The 13997-nt window shown below is 40.5% G+C and overlaps 1 protein-coding gene across 1 annotated transcript; it reads left to right on the forward strand.

The window, feature by feature from the left end:
* Positions 1-7814: 7814 nt before the first annotated feature.
* Positions 7815-11575, forward strand: LOC113294034 (MDIS1-interacting receptor like kinase 2-like). Its single transcript, XM_026542462.1, has 2 exons — positions 7815-10909; positions 11007-11575. The coding sequence occupies exons 1-2, from the start codon at positions 7888-7890 to the stop codon at positions 11405-11407; spliced, it is 3423 nt and encodes a 1140-aa protein (XP_026398247.1). The 5' UTR covers positions 7815-7887; the 3' UTR covers positions 11408-11575.
* Positions 11576-13997: the final 2422 nt, after the last annotated feature.

Raw genomic sequence — 13997 nt, forward strand, 5'->3', positions numbered from 1 at the left:
CTTGAAAACAATGAAAATACAGAATATGGGATAAAATGTAGAATTAATGCATAAAAGATGAGTTAAATTGCCAACAAAAAGGGATAAATATATACAATATTTGGCACTCATCAGTCGACGACATGGGTGTATGTAAATATGTTAACCCCATATCCTAGAACGTTGCCTCGGCCCCCACCGTCTGGGAATCCTCTGACCCAGGGTTCGCCAGCGGGGTGACAGGTCTCAAGACGATCACGAAGGTACCTCCCTTCGGTATCGCACCCAAACACTTAAAACATTCTTCTTTTGTATTTAATGTACTTCCTCACAATGCTTAAAATAAAAAACAAACTGATACTGTAGGTATACCAAAAGAATGATCCATTTCATAAGGGTTGGTTACAATGAGCGCAAGGCCAATTCAAAGAAAAAAAAACACATCAAAAACGTTCTCTTTACAAAATACTAGCAAAATCTAACTGAAGGATAATGCCGTGGTTTCTACTTGGAAGATGCCGCCCCATCAGCAGGGTTGTCCCGAAGAGTTGAAGGGACGCTCCCACCAGAAGAGGGTCCCGAGGAGCCAGGCAAGGAGGCAGGTACAGGGCGACGCGGATAGCTCTTGACGAGGCCATGATCGGTCTTAAGGCCAAGCTCAATCTTCTCCAGCATCTTGTTTGTCTCCTCCGCCAATTGACACTGAGCCTTATGTATAATAACTGTCGTTCGCTGGTGGGCTTGAGATAAGAACGAGGACAGACGATTCACTTATTTAGAAGCAGCACCAACGACCTCCTCGCGGGATGCCACCAGACTCTTAAAATAATTAGTCTGTCCTTCCTGCTGCACTAAGGAAGATTGAGCCTTTTCAAATTTTTCATTTGCAGCGCGGAGTTGTCCCTCCATCTCTGAAAAAGACAACACAAGGGAGTTAGCACAGAAAAGACATAATCACACTCGATGAAATGAGGTTATACCTTCGACACAAGCCGAAGCCTCTTCATACTCATTAACAACCGCGTATCGCGCTTCGTCAAGATAGTCATATTCCTCGGATAGTTTCTTATAATCTAGTTGAAGGTTGGTGAGAGCAAATTGACTTGCATCTAATTCTACCTGCTTCATCGAATCCATGTGACGAATATGGTTGACTTCGTTGTTTATCTCTGTTACCCCTTTGTTAAGTCTGTACATGCATACTTCGAGATTTCTCTCAGACTCAGCCTGGCGGGCTATTTCAGCGCAAGACGCAGCAAGGGCTTTGCTGAGAGCCCCAACCTCGGCTCTGGCATCGTCCCTTTCTCTGGTAAGACACATCATACTCTCCCTAATTCCCGGAAACGGAAGGGAGCGAGCCTTTCGTAATTCTTCTTCCAGAAGATGTATTATAGCCTCTAATAACGAAGTACGCTCACGGGATTCCCGCAGATTCTCACATGTCCACAACAGCGTACCATTGAACAAAATACGGTCATGGTTATACAGATTCTGCATATCAACCATCTGAACATGCCTTGCGCGCCATCCCTCAGCCCGAGCGTCCCACTTTTTGGCTTCGCTCTTAATTTTTTCGACCAACTCTTTGATACGAGATTTTTGTCGTGCCCTTTCATTCCGAAGCCATATCAGCTCGGGGACTCCACCCACTGAAGATAGGGTGGGGAGACTCAAACAGAACAACAAAGTAGTAGAAAGGAATTACGAGGGATAAAAGATGGAGAAGAACTAAACCTGTGAAAGCTGAAACTTTTCCGCGAGTTTGCTCTAACTCAGCGCGAACGGTGGCAAGCTTTGAACGAACACCAGCCTCCGCTTCACCCAGCCTTTCTTTCTCTTTAAGGCTATTCTTCAGTTCTTCTATCTCCACCTCAGCCGCAAATAATGCCTTTTCCCTGTGACGAAGCTTAGCCTCCAGCTTCAAAGATTTCGCTTTAAAGAATTGATGCGGCACATGGTTACAATGCTCACTCCTCATCATCCACACATCAAACGACAAACATTATTACACCGAAGGATTCGAGTGTCACGAAGAGATATGTATGAGGAGTTACCTCCAAGACACGCTGCTGGGGAAAACCATATTGGTACCCATCGGCTATGGCCATCATTTCAGCAACAGAATATGGAGGGTCCGCTACGAGGGTAGCCTCTGGAACACTCAAGCTTTTCCCCCACATCTCAGCAACACCCGCCTCGGAAGATAGTTCCATCATCTGACGAGTATAAGCATCAGAATCTTTCTCGCCAGCAACCACCGGGACAGGATGGGGAACAAACAACAGACTCTTTTTCTTGAGACAATCCATTATGGCATCCTCACCCTCAAACATCAGTGAGTGAGGGAAATCCTCGGAAGGTGAGTCAACCACAGACTTCCCCTTTGCTGTCATTTCCCCATCAGCACAAGTCTCGGCATCACCACGCACAATGTGATCATACGCGCCCTCATTCTGAACACCAGCATTTTCCTTACCAAAATCCCGGAGCACATCCCAATCATCATTGGGGGAAAGCAAAGAAAAGTCTTCGGGATAAACGAGGGCATCATCAAAGAGTTCCCTTGCGGAATATATCCTTTCAAAGGAGAACTCTTGAGAAGTGGTAGGGAGAGTTTCTGCAGCCTCACCCCCTCCGAAAAATTCCGGACCACCAGGGTTATCACCAGCAGGAGCAAACATTTCCGCGGTAACACTTCCCTCGGCCACCGCGGTATTATTTCCCCCATCAACACCATCACAACCCGCACCAACCTATTCCTCGACATCAGGAGGGGAAGTATCAGTGCGTTCTTCCCCATCAGACATTTCCTCATCCTCGGCAAACTCTTCGTTCACTGAAGTGGTAACTTCTTCATGAACCTCAGCCTCACCCGTCACAATGGTAGAAGACTGCTTGGGACCAATCTTTTTCTTTTTCGACACCTGCAAACCAATACACGTTCCACAAAAAGAGTTATTTCCTCATACACAGTTTGATTTTCAAAAAAAGAGGGGCGCGACCAGAATCTGCAATAACCATACCTTGGTAGTAGCGGCACTCTTCGGTGGAAGTATAGCACCGGAACCCTCTTCCTCGTCTCCATCAACAACGTCGAGTGCATAAGGAAAGTTCATGCCCTCGAAATTTAAATGCCAGGGACAGAAACTCCATAACTAGCAGGAGGATATTCACGAGGCCTGCTACTCTCAGAAGGACGCCAACCGCGCGGACCGGGAATCCAACCATACGCCCAAGGACCAACAATTTCAATAACAGTGGAATGCCACTCATAATCATGGTCATGCTTGATCCTTTCACGAGCAGGAAAAAGTTTCCGCTGAGCCGACCCCTCGGTGCCTGGAACGTATTTCAGTTTGGCATCGCTCACCTCACTTAAGAGACGAATTTCGCCCCGAGGAGCAGCGAGGTTACGAAGACTAACACTCCAAGGTTTATGGTTCCTACTATTGACATAATCCCCAACGGAGCTGTTGAAGTTTTCAGGAGTATACCACTCCCTTTTAGCGGTATTTGGAACGTAACATGTCATCGTCGTCTCCACCTTACTCCACAGATAACATTCCCCCAGTGCACGGAGATAGTTCCCCGATAATTGCGACACTGAACGACTATGAGTATTGGTGGAAGAGCCTTCACGGCCAGCCAACACATCATAATAAAAGGAATTACCAGACTTATACAACGGCAGCATAAGACCCGCCTCGAAGGCTCCAAATGTAGTCAACAGATGAAACTCATCAAACTGATACTTCGAGATGAGCTCGTAAGTAATATCATCCTCAGGGGCATAGAAACGAACCTCGAAGGCTTGGAGCTCATGCTTTTCCTTGAAAACTTCAAGGTCAATGTGCTTAAACGTGACTTTCTTCTTGCTAACCGAAACGCTGCGTATCACCGGGACAGCCTCCTCTTCTTCCGCGGGATCGGACGAACCAACAAAAGCTTCGGAAGCTTTTCTTTTGAAAGGAGGATTTTTAGATGATTCAGCTCTCGGCACATCACCTTTGGAGTTCTTCCCTTTGAAAGAAATTACTGGAGGCGGTGACAGAGGGTTCTGCACGGGCACTATAGAACGAAGAGGGGGAATATCGAAGGTGTCACCGCGAGGAGGTGTCTGCGTACACCTGGAGTCATCACGAGGACGAGAAGGAGCACGGATGGCAGCGTATCGAGACCCGGAAGGGCCCTTCGATGGATCCCCCTTCCTAGGAGGTGAAGCCTTCGTCCCAGAAGAAGACGAAACTCTATTACCATGGGGATCCATCTACGACAATTTAGAGAGATCTCCCCCATGTGGAGATGTATCAGACTCTCTACGCGGAGGGGATCTCGGCAGACTGGAAGGCGGAGTTTGATAAGGAAGCCGCGTACGGTCAAACATGGTTGCGAGGAGTAATATGTAACGTTTGTTTTCTTCAATGCTCCCACTAAACACTCAAGCCCGAAGAAAATGGGAAAATTATGTGTACATATTTCATCATCAAATACGTGTATGTGAGAAGACACGTGGAGAGCATGCGGAGCAAGTCATCAAAACATGATGACGCACGCCCACAGCCAAGAAGCCCATCCCGTCGACGTCGGATCTTCGTCCGAACAAATCCAAGGGAAGAAGTTAAAGGGTGTACCAAAATCACGGTGTACTGCGGAGCACCAAATAACTCCCGCAGAGTTGCTTTATCTCATCCCCAAAAGAAGCCAAGATCAACGGTGAAGAGAAGGTTGACTGACATGGACGTGACAGGGACATAAGACACTTGTCTGACACGAGCATGCGTCTCAACTACCCGCATTGAACACTCTGAGCAGTGTACGTGTCGATCAACCCGTGGAACGAACGAGGATGACTCTGCGTGATCAAGCAATGAACGAAGACCTCTGCGTGATGAACACAAAGCACAAGAAGATAAGGTTCCAACGGCTCTCAGAAACGGGTCCCACACTCTAACCCTATAAATACCCCCTCTCCACCAAGAGAGAGGGGATGTAAAAGGAGAGAGGGGTTTAGAGAGAAGTCGAGAGAGAATAATTGTTAGTGTAAGTTTACCTTTTAAAATTCACAGACATATGTAACTCCAAAGTCATTCGACTATCTCTGTAATCATCAAATGCATAGTGAAAAAGACAACCCCGTGGATGTAGGCCTTAGTGATGAACCACGTAAATCCCAGTCTTATTTACATTTCAACACTTTACATCCATTTCATACTCCACGAGTATTACTTTTACACTTTGTTTTCTTTATCTTCCTCTATGTGAACGCCTCTGGTGATGATATTAGACGAGGCAATGATAAACCCGAAGGTTTTGAGCCAAGGAATCAATACAATCGTCTCATCAGTGCGAGCATGTGTATAGAATGCGAACATTGTTTGTGAACATATAGATGCCTTCGTGATTTACGTGTTCACAACTTTTATGTTTCATGTAATATGTATATTCTGTATTGTATTTATTCATTTCTTATGTTACCTATAGCAATATAAAATAGATAAGTTGTTTTCTCTCCCACGGATTCAAGGGAGAACAATCATACCTGTTTCTTTACCTTGATACAGCCAAAAGTTTGTCGTATACCTTTTGTGACCGTTATACAAAATCCTGTTAATAATCTTTTAAATCCGACCTGTCCATTAGGAGAATATTTGAAAACTAATTTCGATGAAACATTTTTTTTATAGATACGAGACCATCTGAAATTGAACTAATATGTAGAAGTTATGCAAGTACTTGTTATGGAGCTTGATGCATCTTTACAACGATAGTAGACCCGAATTAGGCTGAAGCTATAGCAATATTTGAGGCTATAAGATGGGAAAGAGAAGATGGATTTCAGAAGATTCACTTGGAGCGAAATTGGAAGAATGTTGTCTTAGCGTTGAAATGGAAACAAAGGACCAGCAAAGTGGGCTCGCAATAATATTATAGAATATAGTATTTATTTTTTAAATGGTTTTGACTGTTGGAAATGTTCTTTTATGTTATATAACACCGCTCATGTATAACCCTAGTTAGCAATTCGGCATGGGGTAAAAATTTGGACCGGTAAAAATGCGGGCATTAACCGGCTAAATAAAATATGAATTCGGTCAACTATGCACGATGCGGGAAAAATTCGAAAATTCACTAATTCGTGTTTCGCATAACTAAATGCGGTACATTAAATTAAATGGTTTGAAATATATTTTATAGCCGTATTTGAAGATTCTAAGGGTTATACATAAAAAACCTATGCTCATTTATCAACACCGAGCAACTGCTCAGTGGTTAGATGCTTGATCAGAAGGATATAGAGGTCAGGGGATCACATTGCCGACGCATTTCTCTGTACAGTGAATAAGGCAACTTGCTTGCTTTTAGCGGGCCCCTCCTATGAATGAGATATACACAGAGATATTGCTTTAAGTTTACTGAAAGTGAAACTTTATCAAACTAACTCCAAACCTATTTTGGAGCAAAGAAATCAATGATTTTATATTAAAAACCCTGTATGTGTTGAATCTATGAATTTGTTGTTGGAAAAAAAATGGGTTTCATAAAGGATGAATGACACAGAGAAGAAAGTGTTGCACTCAAAAACTTTCAAGGCTTGTATAAATTTCTTTTAGACAAATATTTCTACCCTCCCAATAACAATTGGCGATTACAACAGGTATGCGAAATATTGCCTTCAGGATACAATGAAAGCCCTGCAACGAAAACTGAATTCAAGGTTTGTACCCCTTGATTCAATCAAGAACACACAAAGAGATTTCTGATGATGCTTTTTGAAACAGAGAAAACAGATTGATTTTTCTTATATGTTAAACGAAACTGGGAGAAGCTATTTATAAAGGGTTTTGCACCTGTTGGGAATAGGTTTTTTTATTCGCCAACAGATTTCTATTCACGAAACGTCAGGTTCCTTCATCAACAGACATCAATGGTGTCTTTTGGATTCGAAATTTTCGAACAGGCTTTTATCGGCCAAATAAAACCTTCAGTTCAAAAAATTCTTCCGGGGGCGATGCCCCCCAGGACCCCCCTTTGGTTAGCGGCGTTGAAAATATTCCAACATTTCTATACGGTAGCTTGTTTTAGGATTCTCCCGTCTTTCTCATGAATAAAATCTTCCCTTGCGATAAAAAGAAAAAACAAGACTAGACAGCCATAGAGGACGAGAGGACCTAAATATCGACATACTGTTTGATCTAAGCCATGTATCAAGAGAATGCGCTTCCTGATTACAAGTTCTTGGGAGATACATACACTTATAAACTTTGCATAAAATGCATCATGGTAATTCTTTCAACTAGTGTTTTAGACAGTGTGTCGCTCTCCGGGATGACTTACGGTCCATTGCTTTAGCTAAAAGAAAAAGGTGATGCAGTGGTTTCAATGAATAATCGTAGAGTTGATGTTGATATTACTTGTCCTGCTAACTTATTAAAATTGCAGTGGTTTTAATAAAGAATGTCCCACTGACAGAACAACCACGTGCAAATGTTTCATTTGACAACTGTGTTTTCATTGGAAGAGAAAAGTAATAAATCTACGAGTAATTCTATACAGACAACTTAAAAAACAACATCTAAACAATATGCCGTATAGAGGGATACGATTAACCCGTTGAGAGCAATTGGTCACGTACTAAATGCCATGGGACCCAGCAGAAAAAATTTATGTGAATATGTTGTTTTTAGGCTATTCTAAGATTAATCGTTGTAGGATACGTGGTTATTTTTCTTTCTATTGTTATCGTCACTCACCCGTACAAAGCCTTATCGGGTCTGCCTGTGGATCAAACCGCACCAAGAGATTAGCAACCAAATCTTCCAAAATCAGAAATGTTATCATAAAGCACCCCTTCTACTACTTCGTTAGTTAATCATCACCCAAAAACTAAAACTCCTTCTTCTTTCAAAAATGTCGCAACCATTAAAAGTTTCCACTGATACTTTACTAGTAGTACTGTTAGCATCACTGTTAGTTTCATGTTACAGTATTGTTCTATCTGCTTCTGGTTCTTCTTTTTCTTCCACCGGCACAAAACAACATTTACAAGTAGGTGTAGAACATGAAGTAGACGCTCTTTTGAAATGGAAATCTAGCCTTGTAAATCAAACTCACTCTCTCCTCCCCTCTTGGAAGATAAATTCTGCTGCAAGTACGACGACTCCATGCAAGTGGTATGGAATCACTTGTAACAAAGAAGGAAGCGTCCTGGAATTGAATATATCTGGTTTGGGTTTAAAAGGTACACTCTATAATTTCAATTTCTCATCTTTCTCCAACTTTGTTAGTCTTAACTTGAGCGACAACAAACTCTTTGGAACCATTCCGTCTCAAATTGGCATTCTTCCAAAACTCACCCACCTTTTTCTTTACATGAATAAATTTTCTGGACGTTTTCCACCAGAAATAGGCTCTCTCACAAGTCTGCAGGTGTTAGAGCTTTCTGAAAATCAAATTAGTGGATCCATTCCGCGTGAAATTGGAAATTTATATTCTCTCACTGGTATATGGTTGTACACAAACAATCTCACTGGTTCAATCCCTGCTTCTATATGCCACTTGACCAACCTCACAATATTATCAGTTGCTCATAATCAACTCATTGGTGCCATCCCTCAAGATATAGGAAGGCTAAGTTCTCTGACTGGGTTAGCTTTGCAGGGAAACAATCTCATTGGTTCCATCCCTACTTCTATATGCCACTTGACCAACCTCAGATATTTATCAGTTGCTCAAAATCAACTCACTGGTGCCATCCCTCAAGATATTGGAAGGCTAAGTTATCTGACTAGGTTAGCTTTGCAGGGAAACAATCTCATTGGTTCCATCCCTACTTCTATATGCCACTTGACCAACCTCAGATATTTATCAGTTGCTCAAAATCAACTCACTGGTGCCATCCCTCAAGATATAGGAAGGCTAAGTTCTCTGACTGGGTTAGCTTTGCAGGGAAACAATCTCATTGGTTCCATCCCTACTTCTATATGCCACTTGACCAACCTCACATATTTATCAGTTGCTCATAATCAACTCACTGGTGCCATCCCTCAAGATATTGGAAACCTAAGGTCTTTAACTGGCTTATATCTGTCCACGAATAACCTCACTGGTCCGATCCCTACTTCATTAGGTAATTTGAGAAATTTGACTAATTTATATCTTTTTGAAAATCAATTAAATGGATCATTGCCGACGGGAATGAACAATCTAACACAGTTGGAAAAATTATATTTGGGTCGGAACAGATTTTCTGGTTACTTACCTCAAAATGTTTGTCAGGGAGGAACCCTTAAAAAACTTGTGGCACGTAATAATCTTTTCACAGGTCCTATACCAAGAAGCCTTAGAAGTTGCACCAGCCTTAAAAAACTCGTTCTTGGAAACAATAAACTAGTAGATAACCTAACCGAGGCGTTTGAAGTGTATCCTCATCTATCTAGGCTTGATGCGGAAAACAATATGTTGTATGGTGAACTCTCGAAAGACTGGGGAAAATGTCAAAATTTGACAGTCCTATCTTTCTCAGGGAACAATATCACAGGTAGAATACCATCTGAATTGGGAAAGTTGAAGATTTTAGGCGAACTTCATCTTGGTTCAAATAACTTAGTAGGAGAAATTCCGAAGGAGTTGTTGAAATTGTCTTCACTGATCAAGTTGAATTTGAGCAATAACCAGCTTTCTGGCAGGTTGTCTTTATCAATTGGAATGTTATCCAACCTGCAATATCTAGATTTATCAGAAAATAAACTCATCGGATCAATACCCAAACAACTAGGGCAGTGTTCAACTTTACTATCTTTGAATTTGAGCAGTAACAATTTTAATGAAAGTATCCCACCCGAGATTGGAAACTTGGATTCGTTGCAAATTTTGTTAGATCTTAGTTACAATGAGTTGAGTGGAGGGATACCATCAGATCTCGGAAAACTAAGCAAACTAGAAACACTAAATGTATCCCACAACAAGCTTTTCGGGTCAATTCCATCTTCATTTGATCAGATGTTTAGCTTGACCACTGTCAATATTTCGTACAATGAATTGAGGGGTCCTCTTCCGAACACCAAGGCCTTTGAAGATGCTCCGACTGATGCATTCAAGAACAACAATGGATTATGTGGTAAGAACTTTCGAGGTTTAAAACCATGTAATTCGTCGGATGTGATTATTGGAAGAAAAGAAAACAATCATCAACTCTTGCTCATAGTCCTACTCGCTTTGTTGGGTTTATTATTTTTTCTATTCATACTTCTCGCAATCTTTTATCGACTTCGTAAAAGATCAGTAAGAAATGACGCGAAAATGGATAGAGCGAACGCTTCAGATGTTGGAAGAAATTTATTTTCAATCTGGAATTACGATGGGAAAATCGCGTTTGAAGACATAATTGAAGCAACGGAAAATTTTGATACGAAATACTGCATCGGAACAGGAGGATACGGGAGCGTTTACAAAGCAGAGCTGTCTAATGGACAGGTTGTAGCCGTGAAGAAACTTCACTCGCCAGATGAAGATTCTGAGTTAGTTGACATGAAATCTTTTGAAAGCGAAGTGAATGCATTGACAGAAACCCGTCACAGGAACATCGTAAAGCTTCTTGGTTTCTGTTCTAGTCCAGAACGACGGATCTCATTTTTGGTATATGAGTTCATAGAGAGAGGAAGTTTGAAAAGTGTTTTATCTGATGGAGAACGAGCAGCGAAGTTTGATTGGATAAAGAGGATAAGGTTCATCAATGGAACAACTAATGCACTTGCTTACATGCACCATGATTGCGTACCCGCATTAGTCCATAGGGACTTAACGAGCAATAATGTCTTGTTAGATTCAGAATATGGTGCTCGTGTGTCTGATTTTGGTACTGCGAGAATGTTGAAACCAGATTCATCCAACTGGACATCACTTGCAGGAACCTTCGGATATATTGCTCCAGGTACAATTCTGTTTAAACTTAGATACCATTTCTGTTTCTACCATTTTCCAAAGTTATTAAGTATACATCTTCTTTTTTTCCAATAATGTTGTTGCAGAGCTTGCTTATACAATGAAGGTAACTGAGAAGTGCGATGTTTATAGCTTTGGGGTTCTAATATTTGAAGTACTAATGGGGAGGCATCCATCTGAAGTCATCACACTGCTCTCTGATATACTTCTTCCGTCTTCATCTTTGATTCCAACGGAGACGGATCAAAAGCTGAGAGACATATTAGACCAACGCATCGGAGCTCCAGGTAATGGTCTTCAGAAAGAAATAATGTACATTGCCAAGGTTGGGATTTCATGCTTACGCGGTGATCCAAGTACTAGGCCAACTATGCAAGAAATATCAGTCGAGCTATCATTGTCAGCCAAGAGTAGGCAATCTTTGGCAAAGCCTTTTGAAACTATCACATTAGGAGACTTACCCATATTGTCTGATGAATTTGTGTAACCAAACCTTCCTTCTTATTTTCATTTCATTTATCAGTAATTAAATTGATCATGTTAAGCCTTTATATGTTTATTGGAAATGCTTCACATCAGCCTAGGATGCGGACATCTTCATAATGCTGATTGCTGTTCGTTGATAGTCATGAGGCACCAATATTTTTAATGCCAATACCGACTCCTCTTGCAAGTATGTACCCCACTCCTGCGAATTGGGTTACTTGGGACTTGGTGTTTCTAATATATCCACGTTGAGTTGCTGGATTCTCAATAGAGTTCGACATCCAACTGGATACCCTTGTGGTAAATGTCATCTGAACCTCCTCGTACGATTGAGGGACCATCTCCATTTCATATCTCTTTCCTAGACTGCCGGTTGAGGTTTCAAAATTTTCTGAAATGTTAGTTCATAACCTTATTACATAATAGCCTTTAATGACTTCTTGTGGTGCTGCAGTTTTATGATCAAGTATCCATTGAAAGACAACGATCTAGTTCGGCAAATAAAATCTTATATGATTGCTATGATATTAATCTACGCATATAATTTTCTATTTTAAATGGAAGCATCTGATATATATGATGTCAACCGCCAAGATTCAGAAAATATGTCTTTTAGATAATTTTAATGATGTCAATTTTTTCAAGAGAACGCGAAGTATTACTACAATTATCACTTTTTTTTGTTTAATTTCAAAAATTCGTCAATTTAGCGCTCATTGTTGCTTTCTTAACTAAGATTTCAATGTTAATGAAATTATGAATACTAGCTTTTCCTTGAGAAATTATTCAAAGTCTTAAATCTTAATCTGACTGGGGGGACACCAGAAACTAATAGTTGCCGTACTTAATTGCATTCATCACTCACCCGTACAAAGCCTTATCGTGTGTGTCTGTAGATCAAACCGCAACAAGAGACTAGAACCCAAATCTTCCAAAATCAGAAATGCTACTATAAATCACCCCTTCTACTTCATACTTAATCATCACCCAAAAACTGAAACTCTTTCTTCTTTCAAAAATGGCGCTACCATTAAAAGTTTCCACTGATACTTTTTTAGTGCTGTTAGCATTATTGTTAGTTTCATGTTATAGTATCGTTCTTTGTGCTTCTGGTTCTTCTTTTACTTCCACTCGTACAAAACAGTATTTACAAGCAGGTGTAGAACCAGAAATAGTTGCTCTTTTGAAATGGAAATCTAGCCTTGTAAACGGAACTCACTCTCTGCTCCCTTCTTGGAAGATAATTTCTACTAGGAGTACAACAAGTCCGTGCAAATGGTATGGAATCACATGTAATAATGTGTTGGAATATTCACAATATATCCGGAAGATTTAGTCAGCTAGCTAGCTGGATATGCCTAGTCAAAGATATGTAGTTTGTTAGTTTGTTGCTATCTTTAGGTTTATTGTTTCTATCTTCCTATATAAATAGGAATCATTGTAAATGTATAATCATCCCAGAATTATCTATTTGGAGATCAATATAATCCACCCTACGGGGTTCTATCAGTGGATGTAGGCGTTAATGCCGAACCACTTTAAACATTGTCTTCTTTGATTTCGTTTTCTCTAATCGATGATCCGTCTCGATACCCATAATTTATTATGGTATCAGAGCGGGGAGATCCGCTCGAATCGCTTCCGCTTTCTAAAATTTGTTTTAGTATTTCTTTCCATCAGTACCATCTTGTGATGGTGAATAGTAGTCTCTTTTTGCCTATTGATGAATCTTAGCTCAGTTTATCAGAGTTATCATCTATTGGCTCTCTAAATACTGATCCAATCATTTCCGCCGAAGATGCTTTCTATCTTTTGGAATCTCATGTCGATTCATGTCACGTTTTTCTCTAACGAGCTACTTATCTTTGATGATAATCTACTTTTCTCAATTGCATTTAACTGCTATCTTTGTTACGGGTCATCTTGGACCTTATTTTGTTTCCTGCTCTTGACCAATATCTCGAGGGTTTATTCAATCTCAACCCATTCATCATGGGTCTTCCTCAAAACATTTTGAATCGAGGAAAAGTCTGTTTGGTGATCAAATATACCTTCTTTTAGGTCTTTATCCAAGATCTTATTATTCAAATCTTGCTCTGATTTTATGAGCTAATATTCCTCAATGTTTAGTTGACCATCATCCTGTCAACTAAATCATCTCGTACATCTTTATCGAGATATCCATCTTTTATCTCCTGAAAATATGATCTCTTTTCAGATTTGGTAACATCATTATTGTTTACGGTCTAAATATATATGTTTTTAGATCTCATCTAAGCTAAAAATATTAAGCTCAAAATTTTCATGAGCTCATACATCCTTCATGGCCTAATTGATCATATTTATTATCGGCCTAATTGATCATTATCCCAGTTTTTTTTCCGTGTTCTTATTGTGATCTCCCAACAAAATGACGCGTGAAATTCGTCAATATCTTGGATTTCTGCTTTTTGAAATCCTCGAGGCAAGATACTCTCATGATATTCTTGTCCGTATATAAATCATTAACCACAGCAGATGCCATGATCCTTGGAATTATGCTTTTGTTAGACAGGAGCTATTATAATTTTTAATTAATTGATCACATCAAT

Source organism: Papaver somniferum, chromosome 7 (genome assembly GCF_003573695.1).
Source record: "Papaver somniferum cultivar HN1 chromosome 7, ASM357369v1, whole genome shotgun sequence".
In the NCBI taxonomy this organism is placed as follows: domain Eukaryota; kingdom Viridiplantae; phylum Streptophyta; class Magnoliopsida; order Ranunculales; family Papaveraceae; genus Papaver; species Papaver somniferum.